Source organism: Heterocephalus glaber, unplaced genomic scaffold, assembly GCF_053883595.1.
Source record: "Heterocephalus glaber isolate CG9 unplaced genomic scaffold, H.glaber_assembly_v1.0 deba00000738, whole genome shotgun sequence".
Classification (NCBI taxonomy): domain Eukaryota; kingdom Metazoa; phylum Chordata; class Mammalia; order Rodentia; family Bathyergidae; genus Heterocephalus; species Heterocephalus glaber.
In genome coordinates this window covers 6,887,349-6,910,070 of record NW_028258161.1, presented here as the reverse complement: position 1 = coordinate 6,910,070, position 22,722 = coordinate 6,887,349, and the positions used below count along the sequence as shown (strand labels likewise).

At 41.0% G+C, this 22,722-nt stretch overlaps 1 protein-coding gene across 2 annotated transcripts in view; it reads right to left on the bottom strand.

The window, feature by feature from the left end:
• The window catches only part of Ccny (cyclin Y), a 166,382-nt gene extending 143,686 nt beyond the window's left edge, over nt 1–22,696 (bottom strand). The window contains exon 1 of one of the 2 annotated variants that reach the window (XM_004861884.4): nt 22,192–22,696. In XM_004861884.4, coding sequence (XP_004861941.1) covers nt 22,192–22,345 — 154 coding nt within the window. In that variant the 5' untranslated portion in view covers nt 22,346–22,696. The remainder of the gene's footprint in view (nt 1–22,191) is intronic. The other variant, XM_087206937.1, reaches the window with a different exon arrangement.
• Nucleotides 22,697–22,722: the final 26 nt, after the last annotated feature.

The following is a 22,722-nucleotide window of genomic DNA, read 5'->3' as shown; positions in this document are numbered from 1 at the left end:
TAAAAGAAAAGTAATTTAAAGCCCAAGGAAGCTGACAACAACAAAAATCTCAATTTGTGATAGGTAATCAAGTGAGTAGCTCATAATCTTGACAATAACATAAAAGAAGGGAGATTTCCGGCTGATTATTTGTTCTTCTGGAGTACTTCTGACATTCAACATTTTTTCATGTGGTAGTAGGAAGCACAGAAATGTCTTATTTTGAATTTGGAAAACAAAGCATAAAAGAAATGAATCTAGGTTTTGTTTGACTGTAAGATGAGAAAGCTTCCGTAAAAAAGGCAATCAATTTTTAAAACATGAAAAGCAAATCTTCATATCATAAGGACAAGTTAAACATAAACATACACATAAACTGGCTGGGGATGTAGCTCAGTGGCAATGCACCTGCCTTGAAAGCACAAGGTCCTGAGTTCGACTGCCGGTTCTGGGTGGGTGGGGGGACACCATACACATGAACATATGCATGTGTATATATATATATACATACACACATATACACACACACACACACACACACACACACTTCTACCTGAGCTGAGTATCACATTTATGTTGCTCTTACTTTAACTTCAAATGTCCTACAGTGAAGATAACCAAAGTCCTCCAGGAAAGATAACCTATCTTATTTACACCCCATAAACCTCACCAGCTCAATAAACACTACCAGGTACATTTGAGATAGGACTGATTAACAGGTTTAAAGCCCAGTGACACAAATCTCTCACTTGCATTTGAAATTTTCCATCTTCCAAAGTCCTAATGTCCAAGGTTTAACAATGATGCAAAATATGTTTGCTTATATTTACTGATAATTAAACATAACCTATCTGTTTGCTTCAAAATCATATGCATGGTGGTCTTGGACTTAAACCACCACTAGAACTCACAACAGAGAATTTCCACATTTTGACAAAGGCCCAATTCTCACTGAGAACCATTTCCCAAACTGGGATTTAGGCCACCTTTGCTTTGGTAAAGACTTCAATCTGTAAAAGAAGATGGCTTTTAAAACTACAATAATTATAAGAAAGAGTAACTAGGCTAAACTATAAAAAAACTAAAATTTTTGAGAAAAAAATAGAATAGCTGGAAAACATAAAAGTATGAAAACAATTCAAATAAAGTATGAAAATATTCACAGAAGTGAAATGCCTAATAAGCACACTATTGTAAGTAATCTTATTAAAACTGAATTCAGATCATTTAAGAAAGATGTCATCTCAAAATTTTACACTGTTTCTTTTTTTTTTTTTTTGGTACTGGGGATCAAACTCGGGTTGTTGCGCTTGCGAGGCAGGCGCCGGAACCACTGAGCTAAATCCCCGGCCAATTTTACACTGTTTTATGAACTCAAAGAGCATCCCATGTCCCCTGCCACAGGCTGTTTTTATATTAAACATGTAACATTATTTTAAACTAATTTTAAAATGTGCCAGCTGCTCAGAGAGCAATATATAGTGACGGGACAAATGACATAAAAATTCAGCTAACTTTGTTACTGGTGTTGACCTAGAGTAGACCAATGCTGGCTTGGAAAAAGCTTTGAAAGAAATAACCAAAAAGAAACAAGTTCATCTGAGTACCTGAGTTCCCCTTCTGCTTCCTCTTTTCTCGTTTGGCTAGATGATGAATTAGGGATGAAAGGGCTAAAAGACTGGAATCACATGAGAAGCAAAAGATCCCCAAACAGAGCTACTGTAACAACACATTTTCATCAATTAAATTGACTACAAATCTGGATACTTCCCTCACCTTTTTGACATCAATTTGGGGATCAGAACATTCAGATCTTTTTGCATTACTGGAGTTAGAAGAGAAAAATTCTGTTCTTAACAGGAATATATTAAAATGATGTTTGGAAACACTAATTTTCCCTTAACATTGAGAGAGACTGTATAAACCAAACTAGTCCGAACGCAAAATTTTTAATGTCTCCCTCCTCAAAGCCAGTCCTTCCTCCTCAATTCTCTAATTTCCATCCACTAAAAAGAGCATTCACCCAGGCGCTCATCAAAAGCTCAGAGTCAACTGTGAATCTCCCTTTCCCTGTAGTATTAGGCACACAATTCTGTTGCTGTACTGGGTTCTTTCAACAATGACTTCATACCTACAGTGTGAGGCAACTCAGAGGCCTTTGAACAGCTTCGGCTTACAGACTTGGTCCATTCAGAGGGTCTGAGTCTGGGGAGGAGACAGCAGCATGGTGGCTTCGGTAACTACCATTCCCATCCACGATTCCATACTCAGACTTTCTCCTTAAACCAGTGGGACTGATCTCAGTGGCTCTAACCTTTTTCCACTCCCATCTTGTTCCCCTATATCCAGTGTCCTGGGGCCACTTTACTCAGGTGGGCCTACACCCAAAACCTGGCACTCCCTCTTGGGCCACTCAGCACCCTACACCAACCACATAGACACACAAGGGTGCAAAAGGTCCACAACTGTCTGGACTAGCCTATCTTCTTGAGTAAACCATGGCCCAAATAAATCCTGCTCTTTTCACTCCAGGCCTCTCTTACTGCCATACTTCTGCCAGAAACTTTCTGTATGTTTCTGTATTTTTTTCCAAGAAACAGTCCCAGATCACCCAGGCTCAAAGTAATCTTTTCCACCATTGACACCTTATGGCATATTCTCTTTCTGGTTTGATTTTATAAAGCAGCTGCTTTTGTGCAACTAACACAGTACTTACTGTACTCTGCCTTAAATGATAATGTGCATAGTGTTTCTTATCCTCACAATTAGAACTTAATGACCTAGAAAGCAAAGCCTATGTCTCATACATCTTCGTAATACTTATAATGTCATGGTCCTCAGTAGATGGCCAATAAATTTTTTAGAGAAATAATAAAGACTCCAGTGAGGAGAATAATTCCCAAATGTATATCACAAGTTATTTACATATGCCTGAAAAAATATTTAGTATTTTTTAAATTCTTACCTAATTAAAAGTTATAATCTTTTATCTCAAAAAATTGACTTTTTGAAATGTATCCTAAGGAAGCACCCTCAAAGGCATGCAAAGAAAATGTTATCATGTTATTACTTATGACTTAAGAAAAAAGAAAACACTTAAAGGACCAAAATATCAAAATCCAAGGACTCAATTCTCGTTCGATTATATTACTGTGATTAAACAATTTATGGTATTGATATCTCTTGAAAGATACCAATAGTAACAATAATCATGTTTTAGAAAAGATTGGGCATTACTTTTGTAACAGAAAATTATAAAATCATATTTGTAGCATAGTCCTAATTATTTTCTCATATTTTTATATGTGAGAAAAAATGAATCAATAAATGAATAAATACGTGGATTTTGGTAAATTCCCACCACATAAGCTTGCTTTCTGGCTTAGACATTTTTTTACCATTTAAATTTTTAAGCTACACATTTATATGCCTAAATGTAATCATATAAGATATCCCATTAAGGGCTTGAGTATGTTCTTATTAGTACGGAAGTACTGTGCTCTACTCGGCAGCACATGTATTAATACTAAAGCACTAGTTTAAGACATTCAAGGTAAGCATGTGTCTGGATGGTAGGGAGTGTCAGATAACTCTTTACAATTAGTCTGCTAAAGTCCCAAGTGATTACTCTGCTTCTGTAATCAAAGAGATAAATGATAAATATTGCCTCTAAATGTAATTTTTATTCCTACCATCTATTTTGCCCTTATCAGGTACATACATTATAGTATTCTAGCTTTTTGAACAATGTTATTCACATTATATTTAGCATTAAATGATACCACATATTTATCAAAAATTAAAACTTCAAAATACAGCAGTCTTTCCAGCAATTCCACCTCTGGATATATACCCAAAAGAATCAAAAGCAGGGACCCAAACAGATGTTTATAAACGTTCATTCACAACATCATTCATAACAGCCAAAAGCAGTCTTGGAAAGGAAGGAAGTTAGCTGGGCAGGGTGGTACATGCCTATATCCCAGCTACTTGGGAGGCTGAGCCAGAAAGGTCGCAAACTGGAGGTCAACTTGGGCAATTTAGCAAGACCTTGTTTGTCTAAACAGCTGGGGATGTAGCTCATTGCTCCCTGGATTCAATTCCCAATCCCAAGGAAAAAGAATCAGGATGGGGGGAGGAAATTCTGATACATGGTTCAGCATGGATGAACCTTAAAAACATTATGTTGAATGAAGTAAGCCAGTCACAAAACGGCAAATATTGTAGGATTCGCAGTAGTCAAATTCAGAAACAAAAAGCACAATAGTGGTTACCAGGGCTTGAAGGTGGCCAGGGCATAATACAGTATGTAAGTTTGGGAAAATGAAAACGTTCTAAAGACAGATGGTGGGTGCAGCTGCACAATGTAAATGTCCTTAATACAACTAACCATATCCTTAAAACTGGCTAAAAAGGCAAACTTTCTGAAATGTATAATTTATCACAATATTTGTTTTTAAAACAAAAAACAGCCATCTACAAACACTGAGGTGAAGTCTGCAGATGCTTAGGGGCTCTGAATGTTACATAAGGCATCCTGACCTAGGTCTCTCCATCTATTACTGTACATCTACGTGATGGGTAGGATAGACACAAGAAAGGCCTCAAAGAAAACTGAATTGAACAACACCTAATTACTGAACAGTGGCCAGCTGAGGGGCTGGGGAGGCAGGCAGTCAGAGGTGCCAGGAGATACCAGTCATACTGCAAAGCCACAGTACCCTGCAACCTTTACTTTCCTAAACAAGTTCCCTAGGCTGAGTGAACACAGCTTTCTGTCTTGGAGAAGGGCACCATAAGGTCCTCCCAGCACACAAGAGTCAAGAAGGTGCTGGGAGGTCACATTCCACTCACCTTCCTATCAGGCGACAGATTCTTATTGCTTTCTGGGTTCTGGAGAAGGATGGGGCTTTCTGGGAGTTCTTTCCATGGTCCCAAACAAAGCTCCAAAACATAATCCCCCATGCTGCAATCTAGCTGGCTCAGCAGCAGCAGAGAATCCCAAGACACATGCAGTCTTCAGTCTCGTTTGTTTCAATGCCAACCCCGTTCCTGGTGTGCCAGCCAGGGATTACTGGGAGCTGGGTCTTTGTGGCAGTCTTCTTGGTCTCTGTCTGCAAGGAAAACGGCTCTTTGTATCTTACAAGTCAAACCATTTAAGCCTTAGGCCTTGACTTGGCTTTTGTGCAAGATGGACAAGTAGTTGCAAACTGCACCAAGTCCTGAAGGTTGACGACTGCTACCAACTGAACAGTAATCTCTACATGTGACTAGGAAAGGCTGTTGCCTGACAAAAATCCATGAGTCCATACTGACAAAAATAAACAGTGAGAAGGAAGAGCTCTTCCTTGCTTTAAAATGCCCACTAAAAAAAACCAGAATGAGCTAAAATATCTTCAATGGAAAGTAAAATTTCTGAGTGAAAGTTTGGTAAAAAACAGGACATTTACATAAATTCAATCCCCTATAAGCAACTTATTAATTACAGTGAGAAAAACAGCAATATTACTCTGGAAAAAAAAACTAGCAGATAGTACACCTTAACCAAATGATCCAAGTTATCCCCTGTGCCCCCTGACTCGATGCATCACCTTTGTGGTGCTCCTGACAAATGCATAATATGAACCCAATCAAACACTGGACAAATGCAAACTGAGGAATATTTTACAAAATGACTGGCTTGTCTCTATAAAAATGCCAAGGTGAAGAAACACAACGAAATATTTGCTAGATGTTAAATGGATACAGTGCCTCTATCCATTCAATTTTTTAAGGAGAATCTACTGTGGGCCAAGGACTGCTCTGGGGGATGGGAATCTCCTGATAGGGAAGACACAGTTCCCATCCTTACAGAGTTCATTCTGGGGTGGGGGGGACCCAAGAAATAAGCAGAAAATAATAATAATGTCAAAGACTGATAAACACTGTATAATAAAGGTAAAGTAATACCAGTGCTGGGGCTAAGGCAGCAGCCTCCACTACTAGACAGGGTGCGGGATGCCCTCCCTGGGCAATATTTTTATGGAAAGACACAAGAAAGTGATATAGACAGGAGGCCCAGGAGCCGGCCACAAAACAATCTTTATTAAGAGCATGGAAGGCAAAAGAAAAAAACAGACCCTGAAAAAGAGTCAGGCTTGGTAAGTGAGAAACATCAAGGAGCCCTTGGGCTGGAGTCCCACATGAGAACGGAGGCCTCCGTGGCAGGAAGGGGACAAACACAAAAGTCGGTGAGGCAAGGGGAGGAGTCTGCATTTCAGTCTAACCACAGCTGGAACCAAGTGGGGCTAGAAGAATGAACAGATCAGAGAACGGATCACAGGAAGCAGTACAAAGAGCCAAGGAAGCTTGCTGCATCCTCCTAGAGATCCCTGAGACTACAACATAGTCATTTTTCCCTAACAGTAAACAGCATTACTGCCAAACCAAAATCCATAACAGTGGAGATGTAGTGAATAATACACGACTAGTTTAAGCAGTAGGAGTGGATCTTTCCAAAGAAGAAGGTTTTTCCAGTAAACCTTGCTGAAATACGCAGACCGCATCATGGTCAGCTGCTCTTTTCCAACCTCCACATTTGCCTTTCCCAATGCTACCTGCCGTACTTCCCCCAGTGACACACATCACTAGCACCCCCTGTGGTGGGGCCTGCGGTGGTCTGCACAGCCTCTGCCACTTGGCCATACCACAGACCACTCTGCCAGTCCCAACTTTTAAAACTGGACTCTGACCAACAAAGCAACATGTAAGATGTACAGCCATGGCTTGGGTACGATAAAACTCAGTGGCAGACCACCTGGTTAGTATGCGCAATGCCCTGGCTTCTATCCCCAGCACAAAACTTAAAATTAAAAAAAAAAGATGTATAGGCATAGTATTCACCACATGCTAATCTGCTTTCGTCATGGCTACTAGTGGACTGCTGAAATCAAACTCCAGGAACAAAACCAAAAAACAATCTGTGTACTCTCTTTAGCTTTCGCAGAATTAATCTGACTTACGTACACAGCAAAAAAAAACATTGCCAGGGATGTAGCTCAAGGGCATTGTGCTTGCCTGGCAAGTACAAGGTCCTGAGTTCAATCCCCCGTACAAAAAAAAAAAAAATTATGTGTGTGTGTGTGTGTGTGTGTGTGTGTGTGTGTACACATATATATTACTTCCAGGAAAGCCTCTCAGTTTCTATCTTCATAATACAAAATTTCTTGCAGCTAAGTCCAAGTATGCATCACTTAAAAATGGAACAGAAGCAAACAAGTATCCAAAAATGCCAATGAAGATCCTTTCTAGATCTTTATAATTTATTGAAATCAATTAAAGCCAGAGGAAAACTATAAAGATATGACATGGGCAGTTCTAGAACAGAAATGCTTTCTGCATTTCAAGTTACATAAGCTGGGAAAAAAAAAATACCCAAAGGAAAAAAACCTAAGATGGGAAAGCTGACAGATCTTCATAAGAACATTTTTTAAAATGAACTTTTTAAAAATGAACTTGAGAGAAAAATACTAATTATGGTAATCAATAAGTTTTCCAGTTTTAAACCTAACAAAAATCTCAAACATTTTTTTGAATTTCTTACTATAGGTAGTCTTTCCTTTCTAGTAAGTTTCTTTTTAAAAAAAAAAAAAAAAAGTGTTAAGTTGTCCTCTGCTTTAGTTTTACCCAAATTAATTCATTTTAGCTCTACTATGCTTTGGAATTCCTTAAGAAAAATCAATTATAGATTTTTAAAGTATGTATTTGAGAAAAAAATGCTCTTTGAAATGTGCACCTGCCAACCATTCACCAAATCCCTCCATCCCCCTTCCTACTTTGTCGGTTCCCCTCCGCTAACAGGAACAAGGCTCCACACCCGACCACAGCCTTGACCCTAGCACAGCTGAATGGACACCTCTCACAGAGGAGTCACTCTCCCAGCTGTACTGAGTCAGCTCAATCCTCTCCACTGGGACAGCGAGGAGCCACGGGGCTGGAGTCCCACATGAGAAAGGAGGCCTACATGGCAGGAAGGGGACAAACGCAAAAGATGGTGAACCCTGGGTATACTATGGACACCAGTCAATCTTTCGTGGGCCAAGAACCAAGGATGCTGGGGTGGCCATTTTCCACTATGTACAGACCAAAAATAAAACTATTTTACAGAGAATTACAAATTAAAAAAAAAAGTTTGAGACACAGAGAAAGATAACACCAACAACTAAGGCTGGTAAGAGAATTTAAAACCAAGATATTTAAGGGGCTCACTACATCAGTTCCTACAGGCTGCCCACCTCCAATTCTTCATGAGAGTTAGGCTTCTGTCTCGGTCTCCATGGGCAAGAATATGTCATACACAAGGACACTTTTGTCCCCACTACCCACCCATGGGCTCATCAGTTTTAATGGACTACTATAACACATAAACAACAGAATCTGAATTAACACTTTTGTCAAGGCCTCCAATACAACCCCTGGTATTCACTCTAAGATATAATACCATCCCCTTGAGTGTGGGCTAGACTTTAGTGACTTGACTCTAACAAACAGCAGTGATAGAAATGTTATTTCTGAGCTTTGATTATAAAAAGATGACATGCATATGTACGAACTATCCACAATGGATGTACTCATTAGGAACCACAAACATATACTACTACTAATAAAGATTTTTTTAAAAAGATACCAGGTTCTATCTTGGGTGCCTCTCCTGCTGTCCCCCAGATCACACGGTCTGGGAAAACTGTGCTGCCACGTACGGAAGCCAAGGTGACAAGTGATGGGTGTCCGCAGTCAGCAGCCAAGTACCTCGACCTGGAAGCAAGGAGTCTCCCCCAAGTGCAGGCCTGAGAAGACCATACTTCCACTGCAATCTTACAAGACACCCTGAGCCAGGGGCTCCCAGACAAACTATGCCCAGAGATCTGAGCCTCAGAAACTGACAGACAGTGTTGTTACTTTAAGATACTAAATCTCAGGATAATTTGTTACACTGCTTGGCAACTAATGCAATTCTCTAAAACATAATTCTTACTCAGATTAATGTCACACACAACAAAAAAAATCATGATCAACCTATTTTTTCTTGGGGATATTTAACCATGCTGTGAAAACTGGTTGAAAAAGAGGTGCAGTGTGTGGCAGTTAAGGACTGTGACCCCAATGTCAAGAGGCTTGTTCTCAGACTAGAATTGCTAGGAACTACTGGTATGATGGCAAGGAGCAACTCCTCTTAGCAGCCCTCTTCTCTTCCCTCTAAAGTAAGGATCATCATCTATAGTCCTTGATGATATGAACATTTTTCGATGCCATGAAAGCTATTTTCTCATGCTTTTAAAAAAGGCAGCATATTTCTTTTGCAGATATGAAGACCTCCATTCTGTATTTCATGTTACAAATTTCATTTTCCAGAATCCAAAATATAGATATGCAGAACATACACAAATTTACTTTTCCAATGCACGTCTCTCATTATGAAATATCTTCCAGCAAACAGGCACTCAATGAGCCTAGTTCATTAAATAATATGCTTAGAGACTGAGCCACTAACAAGCAACCTGATTTCAAAGCAAACCTATGCTCTAATGCACTAGGGTCTTTCAGAAGCAAATTTCTCCCTGTCTGTGGCATCCTCTCCCGCTGCTTTCCACCCAACTGCTCTGCCCTCAGTCATCACCGTCTCACAAATTTCCCTGACCACATTCCCTCTCCAGTCATAGCACAGGTCATCACTCTGTTCACCCTTCACTTTCACACAGAGTACTGTCATCCCTCACTTGCCTATCTGTTCTCCCCTAACTCAGCAGCCAAGGACAGTACAGTGCCAATCACCGGGCTGTCCCCTCTTTCTGTCAAGTGTTTTTAACCCAGGAATATAATGGCCTGGCCACCCGGCTCCCTCTGTGTTCTGCAACAAGTGTGCTGAAAACCACCTCTTTAATGACTAGTCATTCTTTACAACGACAACTTTCCTAACAATTGCTATGTGTGCCATGGGGGGAATACCAGGAGTTCACTGTGCACTCTCAAACGCCAGGCTTTTGGAAAACATCTTAAACTTCAAGGATCATTTCCACTTGTTTATTTTATAAATATGCTTACTTCTAAGGGGCTGACATTTATGGTTCAGATATTCTCAAACACAATGTTTAACTGTCAGGAATTTTATACATGCTATACTACCACATCTTTTCTGGAGCTCCTTTCACCTAGGCAAGCTACAAATCAAGACTTCAATTTCTAAGCCTCAATTTCAAAAAGGCCATACACTGCCATTTCCTCAATCCAGCAGCAATGTGCTCAAAGTAAAGAAACTGACTCCTGAAATTGTTTAAATGGACCTAGCCCTAACTAATTTGTCCTTAGAGTGCAATGATGCAACACTGAACAGGGCTTTCCCCATGCCCTCTTCCAAAGTTTTCTTTGAAAAGAATGTCCTTGAATACAGACTTCTGAATCAAACATCCATTAAATTCACTGCCAGACTCTGGAGGCCAGATCACCAGGCTGCAGCTTTAAGGCTTGACACAGTTTGTGAGAATACAAAACTCCACCGAGCACTCAAACCAAGCCAAAGCTACTCAGAAAATATAGTGGAATCAAGAGTTTTACAGAATCTCCAGTCATTTCATTTCTACATTTCTCATCAGAACAGACTCTCAAAAGGAAAATCCTTTTGAGAAAAGAGGAAAATAAGGTGAGTACTAATAAAATATGAAAAGTAGCTAGAAAACTGATTTTAAACTGAAATGAAAAAACTGCAGTCTTCACAAAGAACAATTTACCATGTTTTCTGTATGACAGACTACATAAAAAAGATTTGTAAGCGTAAAGGTGAGAGAGAAAAATAAGTGAATTATGAATCTGAGTGAAGAAAATGCCAGCGATCTGAGAGGCTAAAGATCCCAAATTCGAGCCCAGCCTGACCAACTTAGCAACCTGGCAAGACCCTGTCTCAAAATTTAAAAAAAGAAGATTTTTTTTTTTTAAAGACTAGGGATGTAGCACAACATGAAGGCCCTGGGTTCAACCCCCAGTACCCACCCCCAATAAAAACGAAGGAAAGAATGTATACAAACTTCCCAGTGCACACAGAATGTTGTCTCACCATCTACTGTCAGAACAGTGAACAGTGTCTTTTCTGTCAATACCTAGGAGCATCTTCTGAGAACATGATACCAATCCTACTGAGTCGAAATGAACAACGCAACCCTTTGCAAAAGTGGGGGAGAGGGGTGCATGGTTCCCATCACAGTCAAAACTTAGCAGCATCCCTGAGCTGCACAGCCTACAATCTCTAAGTCTTCCTGGAAGCCTTGAGTGTGTTAAAGGGACAAATGCAAAGAAAGCAGAATTCCATGTTTCTCTTTCACTTTGAATTCTAGAGCCTACAGCCCACTGATTCCCAAAGGCAGTATCGGAATTGCCCACTCAGGGAAAATTTCATTTGGATACCAGAAAGAATTACTCGACCCAAAATGAATTACTACACCCAAAATGTCAACAGAGCTAAGACTGATAAGCTCTGCTATAGCTTCATCTTACTCCTGGTTTATTGAAAGTAACCCTGAATTTCCCATAAAGAAGCTAGATTCAGCAAATATATGTTCACATGTAAATATGACTAATCAACACAAAATCATTTACAAAAATTAGTTCCTGGAATACATTACTAAAAAGAGCCTAGTCAAATTACAGTGTACTTCTCCAGGGAACATCAATATTATAATTTAGTATCACATTCTCAACCATGTTTGAAGTAAAGCCAGACATAGATGGCTGAGGAAAAGCACATAATTGATACCTTGACTCTCAACTCCCCATGCCCATGGTGAAGACACAGAAGTACCCTGAAGACACAGGGTAGTTACGTTAAGTCATCCTGTGCCCATGAACGTCTAGTAGCTACCTTCCAAGCTCACTCAGCTACATGTATTCGCTGATTTTCATTTTGCCCAACTACTCCTTCCTTCAATCCCCTCTGTTCTCTCCCTTAATGCCTGTCATGATGCTGTCTTACAAAATATCCTGGACATGAGTAAGTTTCATTCTCAAAAAATTTAACTTATACTCCAACAAATGTTCCTCTCAGAATATCAGTTTGGGAAGAAAAGAACACGTCATGAGATCTAGCCTCCTGGCTTCATCTCAAAGTTCCACAGGGCTCTTCCCAGACCATCCCCACCGCTGAAAATCACTGTCATGCTTGCAGCACAAGTCACTCTTGGCCAATAACCACCAACAAGAATAAAAGTGCCCACACACAAACACACACTGCTGGCTGCCTGTTTCCAACCTACAGGGACTAGTTTTCCCAGTATGTGCCCGTGGGTCCTCCTAACTCATCCCATCCTAGTACTGCCACGCAGCTCCTTCTCCTCCTTTGTCCATATCTGCCACTCCTATCCCCCTGAGCCTGACCACAGCTTCATCACCTGTGCTACCAAGTCGTATCCTTGCTTCAGAAAAGAACTCCATGAAAGGCTAAGTGTTTGCACACTGGGTGTTTAAGACACGTGACGTATCACACATAACAGTATTCCACAGAGGCAATTTGTGAAGCAAGACCATGTACCCATCCCTTAGATTTATCCCTATGTGGCTAAAACCTGTCATCCCTTTTTTTTTTTTTTTTTTTTTTGGGTACTGGGGATCAAACTCCTCCGGACCTTGCACTTGTGAGGCAGGCAGCAGAGACACTGAGCTAAATCCCCAGCCGGGTCATCCTTTCTATAAACAGTTACCTCTCAATATCCAAGGGGATTTGGTTCCAGAGCTCCCCTTGGATAACAAAATAGGAGGATGCTCGAGTCCTTTGTATAAAATGGCATATTTGCATACAACCTATGCATACCCTCCTACATGCTTTAATGCAACCCTAGACTACTGATGTGATGTCAACAGTTGTTATACTGTATTATTTAAGGAGTGCGAGTCTGTGTGTGTTCAGTGTAGATGCAATTTTTTCCCAATTATTTTTCACCTGCAATTGGTTGAATCCCCAGATGCCAAACCCAAACCTACAATATGAGAGCCAAATGGACCAGGTTTGCCAGGCTTCGTCCAAACTTCTTACCACAAAACAGAAGAAATGGAAAGTCAGACATGAGACTCACCTCAGTAAAAATTAAGTCAAATATATGCTAAAGTGAATAAGCAACTGCTATCTCCTGAAAAGTATCAAACTTCAATGCTGTATAAGCTACCAACACTTGCCATGCAAAATAGCAATGCACGCTACACATTTAAAGTCATCATTCACCCAGGACTAAGCAGAAAAACGCTGTGGAAAAGTAAGACTATCCATACAAACTGACAAAAGTAATCCTCGCTGAATTTATGAGTCTGAAGTTTCTCAAATGGAGTCAAGACAGACAGTATCATGACTTCTTTCTCCTCCTAGACTTTGGCAGGGTGCACCAGCTGGGAGCCTTAAAGCCTGGACTTCTAAACAATTACACAAAGTCTATATTTAGATCTAAAAAACTACTTTAAGAACTAGAAATATGCTTAAGGATAATTATGATTATACTTACTAAAATAGCAATCAATTAAAATTTTGAAAGTCAACTACAATCCTGAAATCCTGTAATCATTAACATAATTCTAAATTCGGAGTGAAATATTTTCTTGAGGCAAAGATCTCTTATCCTACTCACCCTTGCATTAATTCTAGATTAGTGTTAAGTTTATAAAGAAATTTACCAAAAATAAACAAAATATCTCTAATGACATCTCTTTTCCCTTTCTGTCCACCAACAACAGAAGCATCTATCCAAAGTAATCCAAAGTAGTGACTACATTCACAGTTTTGCAACTTATGTCTGTAATACATATGAACTCTCATGCAGAGTATTTCCTATTGTCCTTCAGAGCCAGAAGGTCTATAATGAGGTATTTAAAATAACAGTGACTGGCATCTCACCACCCAACCAAGACTGCTGCAAGCCTCACAAAGCAAACTGGCACAGACATAATGGTAGATGCTAACAATTATCTTTAGTGTACCCCAGCTGTATTTCTCTCGGTACCAGGAGCCGCTGTCATGTCTCCAGATGCTGCTACATCTCACTGAGCATGGCACTCACATCTATCATATCCAATGAAAACCGTACTGTCCTACTATACATCTCTAATGGAGAATAAAGATCACAAAATAATGACCCAGGAATCAAAATGACATATCCTAGATAATGTAACCAAGTTGAAATTCATTCATGTTCCCTCTCTCTCTCCCCACCCTTCTCCCTGTCTTCTCTCCCCACACCCCTCCCCTCTCACTCTCCTCTCCCCCACCAAAGCTGAAGGAAAAAAGACTATAATGTTTTCCACTTCTGTATTTAAAAAGCAACCTTCCTAGCAAAACAGCAGAAGTGCTAAGAATACAATGGATTGCAGTTGATCGGCCCCTGATACCTGAGTCATGAGATTTTGCACGCAAATTCTGGCTAAATGCAGGGACTTGCCAATTTGTGTGTTGTCATACTGACAATATTCAATCTTAGTGGTAGTACACTCCTTTCCTCCAAATTAGCAAACAGCAAAAGAAACCCACAAAAGAAACAAAGGAAAAGAACCACAGCAACAACTACAAGCAGCTTAAGTAGCTGCTTAAGATAAAGGTGGGTTAGGTATCTTCTGAGACCTCTGCAATTGTGGATTTAGCCAGAGACTCTTCCCAAAAATAAATGGGCACAGACAACCCCTAAAAAGCTGCTCAAGCCTGCTTGAGCTTAGTTTTTCAAGTCCACTAACTCCCCATTAGTGAAAGCAGTACTTTAATATAAGCATATTTATGCACACTTCACAACCCCACTTTTTGAAGAAGTTTTGCATGCACACATGCATGTGAGTGTGTATGTGCGTGTGCATGGATTTTAAAGCCCTAGCTTCAGCTTCCTTGTAGGGGTGCCTGCTAAGAGTGCTAGGAATACAGTCCTGTAACAGAGCAGACTGCCTAGGTGGGCCACATCATCCCCAGGAACCAGGGAAAGCCTTTTTAATCATCCCACTGATCAATGGATCTTATCACAGTGACTCTGGAAAGATGCAACCCAGAAGAACAGTGAGTGCTAGAAAGAGAGGTATTTCTATTCCAAATTCTACGCCAGCACGATTCCCATTCAAAGGTCCCACAGCTCTATATAACCTTACAGCTCTAACAAGTTATGCTTCAGTGCTGCTTTCAATACTACACTGACGTCTGTGTCAGGATGAGCCCCTTGGGCTTCTAGCTTCTCCAGCTATGGGTAGCTCAATTACAATTGGTTGTAGACCCTGGAATACATCTAATATAAGAAACTCAACATGTGCCACATTCATGATGGCACATTTTAGTGTTTTTGGTTTATTAAGCATTTTGGCTTCATTTTGATCTTTACATACTACCTCAGGATGTAGCAGATAAGGCAACAGTGTTTTCAAGCACTTTTTCTTTTTAAGCAGAAAAGTAAGGCTGAGCAGGATGGAGGCCCCACAGTAACAATGGAGCCACAGCTGGAACATGGGTCTTCTAATTAGGCTCCTCTTCTTTGCCCTCCAGCACACTTCATGGAGCTAGGGGCATGCCCTAAAAACCCTGAAAAGAGCTCTCTCTCTGAATTTACCCCCATGGGCCTCTCCTTAATTCTTTAGGAAAGACATTATAAAATAATGTTAGGTCTCAGAGCACACAAGAAACAGTCTCCACAGCAACCAACTCCCCAACAGTTCAAGATGATGAGAAATGGTGGGAAAGTGCATTCTTGCCCTCCTCCCTACAAGCCAAAAATAACACTAAAAGTATTTGGGGGCTTATATCAACTGTTAGTGTTACTTTCTTTCCTAAATGTTGAATCACAGAAGGATTTGGACCCTGAAGTATGATGAGCATATCATCCAATAGCTCTCTCTTGTGAAAGACACAGAACACTATTTCCTTAAAGGAAGTTCAACACGACAGACCTAGAATCAAACCTCTGATCCCATGTAATTAAAAGAGAACTTCGCAGTCACTCAAATGTTCTGTTTCTCATTTTTTCCTTTTGGTTCAGCCCCTTCCTGGATAGAAATGAATTTAATCTTTATGCCAGTTTCACCTACCTTGAAATGTAAAAACACTCAGCTCCTTAAGATTACAAAATCAATTTTGTAGAAAAGGGTGAGGAAATTTACCATTCTACAAAATTATTTAAACTTCACTCCTCTCAAAAAGCAGGCAGAGGGCTATGGTGCACACACCCTGCGTTTCATTCCCAGCCTTGGGGGCAAAGGGGAAGGTACATTTAAAAGTTAGGCAGTAAAGTAAAATTCCTAATCACAAAATATTCCTAGCCAAAAGTACACAGGCTGGGACCATGAATCTCTTAAAGTGGGCACAAGCAGGCACCAGGAGGTTTGGATTCTACACACAGACCACTCCCTACTTAGCATCACACGGCATCTGAGGCATGAAGCTCCAGTAAGTAATGGCAGACTGAATACTGAACTACCACTACCCAGTTATGTAACCTTGAACAAATTTCTTCACCTGTAGAATGAGAAGAATAGTGTGAAGATTAACAAAGACAACATTCAAGAAATTAACATTATTCTTGGTCCAGAATTAACACATAGTAAATTCTATTGTCATTGTCCACCATGACCTGGGCAAGAGACTGTTCCTCTGAGACTCAGGTTTTTTAATCCATAAAAAGAGAGTGTAGGAGCAAATGACTCCCTGATTCTAAGTTAAAGAGGAAAATAAGACAAGTAGGTGGGGACAGGTCATGGAGTTATTACCAGTGCTGTGATGAACAGTTCTCTGGGCAAATCTTTAAAACACACCTCCCTACACTGCCAATATGCAGTCAGTCCAAGCGTGGTCCAACTGTCTTCATAAATTTCACCACGGCTTCACCCACCAGTAGTGTTATGGTGGGACTGAGACTCAAAGAAAAGAGCATGGAAGAGATGAGGTTAAATAGGCTGTAGATACAAAAAGCAAACAAACAACAACAAAAACAGAGAGCAATGTTCAAGCAAACACTAGAAGAATTACTCAGATTTTAAATTGTTCCTTTATCTCCCCAGCCTTATAACAAGTGTACTTTTTCCAGCTATCTGTCCAATTCTTAGGATGAATCTCTTAGGCTTTAGCTTCTCTAACCAGAAAAAAAAAAAAAGAACTATCTTTTGTTGTATATCCTACAACAAACTTCACATTAAGTACAATAAAATCAACAAGAGTGCATATGCTCATAATTGCCTATGTTCATTGAGAGCTTTCTGGTTACCCATTTGAGCCTCATTTTAATCCTAAAGGATGTAAGGCCACAGGCTAAAGTCATTCATTGGAAGAGACAAGGAAAACGACTCAAGAATATTACATTACTAAACCGATTTCCATTAGCCATGGCTTCCTTCAGCTTGAGTTTTGTGTTTTTATTTTCCTTTATCACACTTTAAAACCTTTCTCAAGTTTTATTTTTAGGACTTTATCCTATCTTCCACCTCTCAAATTAAAATGCAAACAAAACCAAGAAGTTTCATAATCACTCTTTCATCACAAACCCTGTTCATTCTTGCCCTCACTCTTGTTTCCCTCTTGCCTAAAAAGTACATGTGATGATATTCTGATCTGGGTGTCCTTAAATGGCTGGCTTCACTCATTCACTCAATAGATACTTATGGGGCACCTTCAAGAAACCAGGGTCTTAACAGTGAACAGAACAAAACATATCCTACTGGAACATCCATCCTAGTAGGTGAGAGGAGTCACTGTTGTGTATGGGTATACTCACACAATATATTACAAAGTGATGCAGAATGAAGAAACAGTACTGCAGAGGATGCTTATTAGGACTGCTGGAAGGGTGGCAGAGGGATGTTAAATGATTGGGACGGCCTCACTGAAAAATGAGACTTGAATTTGGGCCGAAGGTGGTGAGGGAGTTATGCCGAAGGTGGTGAGGGAGTTATGCAGAAGGATACATGGCCAGGCATGGTGGCACAGGCCTGTAACTCCAGCTATTCAGGAACCAGGAAGATCACAAGTTCAAGGCCAGCCTGGGCAACTTAGTGACACCCTGTCTCACAATTAAAAAAAAAGAAAATACACAGAGAACACTCCAGCCAGAGGGTGTCCGGCATGCTCAAAGAACCATGTAAGAGGAAGTCAATGGGGCAGGAATGATGAGCACAGGAGACTGAGGAGGGCAGGCATATCCCACAGGGCCTCAGAATCATTGGTAAAGAGACAGCTTTTACTTTTAGGATACGAAGAGTCACTGCAGCTTCTGCTTGGAACAAAGATATGTTCAATTTTAAATTAGATCTCAGCCTGAAGGCTGCTGGTGAGAACAGACTGTAGGGGTAAGGACGGAAGTGGGGAGTCCAGGGAGGCAGGCAGAACCGACAGCTGCCTAGAGCAGAAAAGCAGCAAGACAGACTTTTGAGAAGTGGTTGGCTTCTGGATGTATTTTGAAGGGAAGAGAACTATCTTTTCTAGCACACTGGATCTAGGTTAGGGAGAAACTGAGTTGCCAAGGATGGCAAGCAAACTCAATCACGTGAAGCAAAACCCCAAAATGACACAGTGGTATAGATGATCCAATACTCCTGGTTTATTTGGTCTTGTCACATTTTTAAATCTGCTTAGTCCATTATTCTATTTCTCCTCCCATCTAATCACGAAAGTCTAGGCTGAACAACTGTAGCAGACATAAAATTTCTTCTTTAAGAAACTATGGAAATAGGGCCGGGGATTTAGCTCAGTGGTTTTGCCACCTGCTGCACAAGCGCAAGGACCCAAGTTCGATGCCCAGTACCAAAAAAAAAAGAAACTATGGAAATGACTGCAATGATCAGAGATACCCTGTTCCAGAAAGTAAGCCAATGTGTCATGGCTACTCAAGCAACACTGGCCATTTACTGGGTGTGAGACTTTAAAAACTAGTCATTTCTCCTCTCTATGTCTCATTCTTTGCCTTAAAAAAAGAAGGTAGATATTATTACCAATAGGATTATTGTGAGTTCTAAATAATGAACAGAAACCACACTATTTAAAGCAGCATCCAGCACAGAGTGAAACATATTTTAGAGTTGTAATTATTACTGTCACTGTTGTTAAGTGGTCTTCTTGTTTCTCAATCTCTGAATGATTTCATGAGAAATAAAACCTGGAGAGCAAATGAGTCAAGTATAAATTTTCAAAACATAAATAATCTAAGGGATGCTCAAGCCCTGTATTTAAAATGACCTAGTATCTGCATATAACCTAGATATATCCTTGCATATACTTTATATCATCTCTAGATTACTTATAATACCAAATGCAAAGTAAATGATATGTAAATAGCTGTTCAGGGAATAATCACAAGGAAAAAACTTACACATGTTCAGTACAGATGCAAGTATTTTTCCTGGAATATTTTTATCTACAGTTACATAAATTCACAGCTATGGTCCCCGAGGATAATGAGAGCCAACTACAACTAGGAAATTCAAATATATGAAGATAGATAGTTCTCATGATTTTGATCTAAAATGCCCCCCAAAATTCTCACTTGTGTGAAAGTTGACTAAATCGAGTGGTGTTCAGGAGCAGCAAGTACTGTTAGGAGGTGAGGCCTGGATGGGAGGTGTGTCACAGGGGCATGACTTATAAGGGTGCATTCTCCTCCAGATCCCCCTTTATCTCTCTGCTTCCTGGCTGTCATGGGTTGAGTACCTTTTCCTCTACCATGTCCCTCTACCATCCTACTGCTGCCTTGGAGCCTCAAGACCATGGACTAAACCCAAACATAGACTGAAATCATAAGCCAAATAAACCTTTCCTCCTTTCAGTTGCAAGTGTCAGGTATTGGGTTCCATGACAGGAAAGTGACTAAGACAAGTATATATAAATACTTATATAGTGTGTGTATACAACACACACACACACACACACACACACACACACACAATTTGAGCCTGTTTTCTTCTCCCAGCCTCTGATATGAGATGAATTTCTACCAGAATCTCTCTCATAGGAAATAGCACTTCCAAGCAGTTTTTTAAAAACATTTCTGATCTGCAGTTGTATGAACTCATGAATGCGGAACCCAAGGATACAGAGGGCCAGATAACTCAGAAATTCAGACAGACACAGGGGTATCATATATACATGTATTTTCAACTTAAATCTATTCTCTTCTCTCAGCCTCTGATAACACATAAATTTCTACCAAAATATCACTAAACAGCAGATAACACTTCCATCCAGTGATTCTCAAGCCCAGCTGCATCTTAGAATTTCTTGGAGAGCTTTAAATAAATATATTAATACTAATGCCCTGACCTTTATTTCTGATCTACTTGAAACCAATGCTGAGAACTGCTGGTCAAATGAATCCTATAAGTATTATTTACTGAGTTTGGGAGTCAGGTAATTGTTTAAACTGTAACTCGGAACTTCTGGATTTAAACTAGCATCATCCTACGAACTGGGTTCTGGGGTGAGATAATGCAACAGGCTAGATGAGAAAACCTCTTAACTTGCTCTACACCAGTGGGCTGTATCACTGAAAGCTCTAAAAGGTTCGCCATCACTGCTCTATATATTCTCAAAGGATGATCCTAACTAAACCTGCAAAACAGAAGTTAATGGTCTTCCAAATGTTCTCTCAAAAAATGCTTGATGACTGATGGTGGATTTCTTTGGGGGGGGGGGGCGGGGACCGGGGATCGAACTCGGGACCTTGTACTTGTGAAGCGGGCAGCAGAACCACTGAGCTAAATCCCCGGCCCAATAGTAGATTTCTTTTAAATGAAAGTGCACACCATTCTATTCCATTGTCCCTGGCAAAATCCTAAGCCCTAGTGCCAAGCACCTGATTACAATTACTTCCGCTGTTTCCTTACTGATTCATAATAATAACATGCAGCTTTGTCCTTAGAAATGTGAATCTTTTTTTTATTTTTTTTAAAAATCTATCATGTAAAATATCAAGCCTCCACAAAATATTAGTTCACAACATAAAGAAAAAAATGTTTACAATTTTTTTTTTGCCTGCTAGCATTTCAGGAAACTGAAAAACAGCTTTCTACAATAAGCTCGTTTCTTCCTTTAAAATATAATACTTATTAAAACTTTATTAAATACTAGACATTTCAGGTGCTTGGGGCTATAGCAGGTCTGGTCTTAATACTCTTCTAGATGTTTAATGATACATAAATGTAAAAATAAGTATAGCTGTAGTTCACACATCTAAAGAGTAGGCTAAGATAATGAACATCTAAAATAACATTAGAAAAATTACATGGAACCATAATTTACTAAGTACCTATTATAAACTGTAAGGTGTATTAGTTTGTCTCTATGGCACTTATTTAATAAACTTGCTGTCCTAAACAGATGAAGTTACCATTTAGAAGAAATTAATGAAAGTCAAACAATGAAAGCTTTCCTTTAGCAATTTAAATAGTTTTCCGTACTACAGGGAAAGCTCCATCCTTAAGTCAACAGGAATAAACTAAGACAAGACAGTATCAATTCATTCACACAAGCAAATTTTTCCCATCAGTTTAACTGGAGTAACCCCGAAAGGATTTGGGGTTAAAAAAGAAAAATCAAGACATAAAAGTACATTTCCAATTTATTTTTAAGTTGAATATTATATACACTGTATCTTAAAGCATGTTTCATAAACTACAGCTTTGTAGATAGTCTTAGGCCACTGAGCCTCCTGGTGAAACCATACTAATAAAGATACTGCAAAACCAGTAAGAGAAAACATTACTAGGTGCAGTAATGAGTCCTTTAGCTTTTTTTAAACACAAACTTCAAACCAAAAGTTATTCTGATGAATCTTAAATTCATAGAACTGTAATTCAACTCCATGCAGAAAGGACCTGACCCCAAAACTGGAAACATAACTAAAAGCATTATCGGGGTAAGGTATGCGTCACCAACCCTGCTACCATCCCCTAAAATAAATATAAACACAGATATACACGTATGTGTGCATGTGTGTATATGCGTGTGCAGATGCACGCACGCATGCCAATGATATCCTTGGGGCTGGCTTCGTTTTTAATGGCTGTGCGGGTGGAGGACAGCGTGGCGGGGTGCCCCTGCGAGGGTCAGGAACTGACCCGGGCCCGCTCCTTCCTCACTCCAAAGAGAAGACGGGGCCTCAGCCCCGATCCGACCAGGCTCGGCTCCAGGCTACGCGGCCCCGCCCGACCCCGGCCCCCACGCCCCCCGCCGCCGCTCGGCCGGCCTCCGCCGCTCACCGTCGATGTTCTCCCGGTCGCTGATGTGCTGCAGGTTGCAGCCCGTGTCCTCGCGGCTCAGGTCCGCGTCGGGCCGGTAGGACTCCAGGCGCGAGTGCGCGTTCCTGCGGAGCTTGGGGCTGGCCGACACGCAGCACGAGGTCGTGGTCCCCATCTTCGGCGGCCCGGGGCGCGGGCGGGCGCTGAGGGAGGCCCGGCCGCCGGGTCAGCAGCGACGGCGGCGGCGCGGCCTCGCCATGGGCGGCGGCCCCGGCTCCCCTCGGCCTCCGGCGCCCGCCCGGGCCCGCCGTGTCCCGCCCGGAGCGACTGCGGCCGCCGCGCCGAGCTCACCCCGCCGCGGCCATGGCAGGCGGCGCGCCCAGGCCGCCTTCCCGGGTTATCGGTCGGCTCTGGCGAGCGGTTCCCACTCAGGCCCGCGACGCCCCGGGGAGCAGAGAGGGCGGGCTGGCGCGGCCCTGGGCCTCGACGCGCCAGGCGGGCGGGACGCTCTGCGAAGCCCAGCGGCGAGGAGGATGCGCGCGCCCCCGCGGC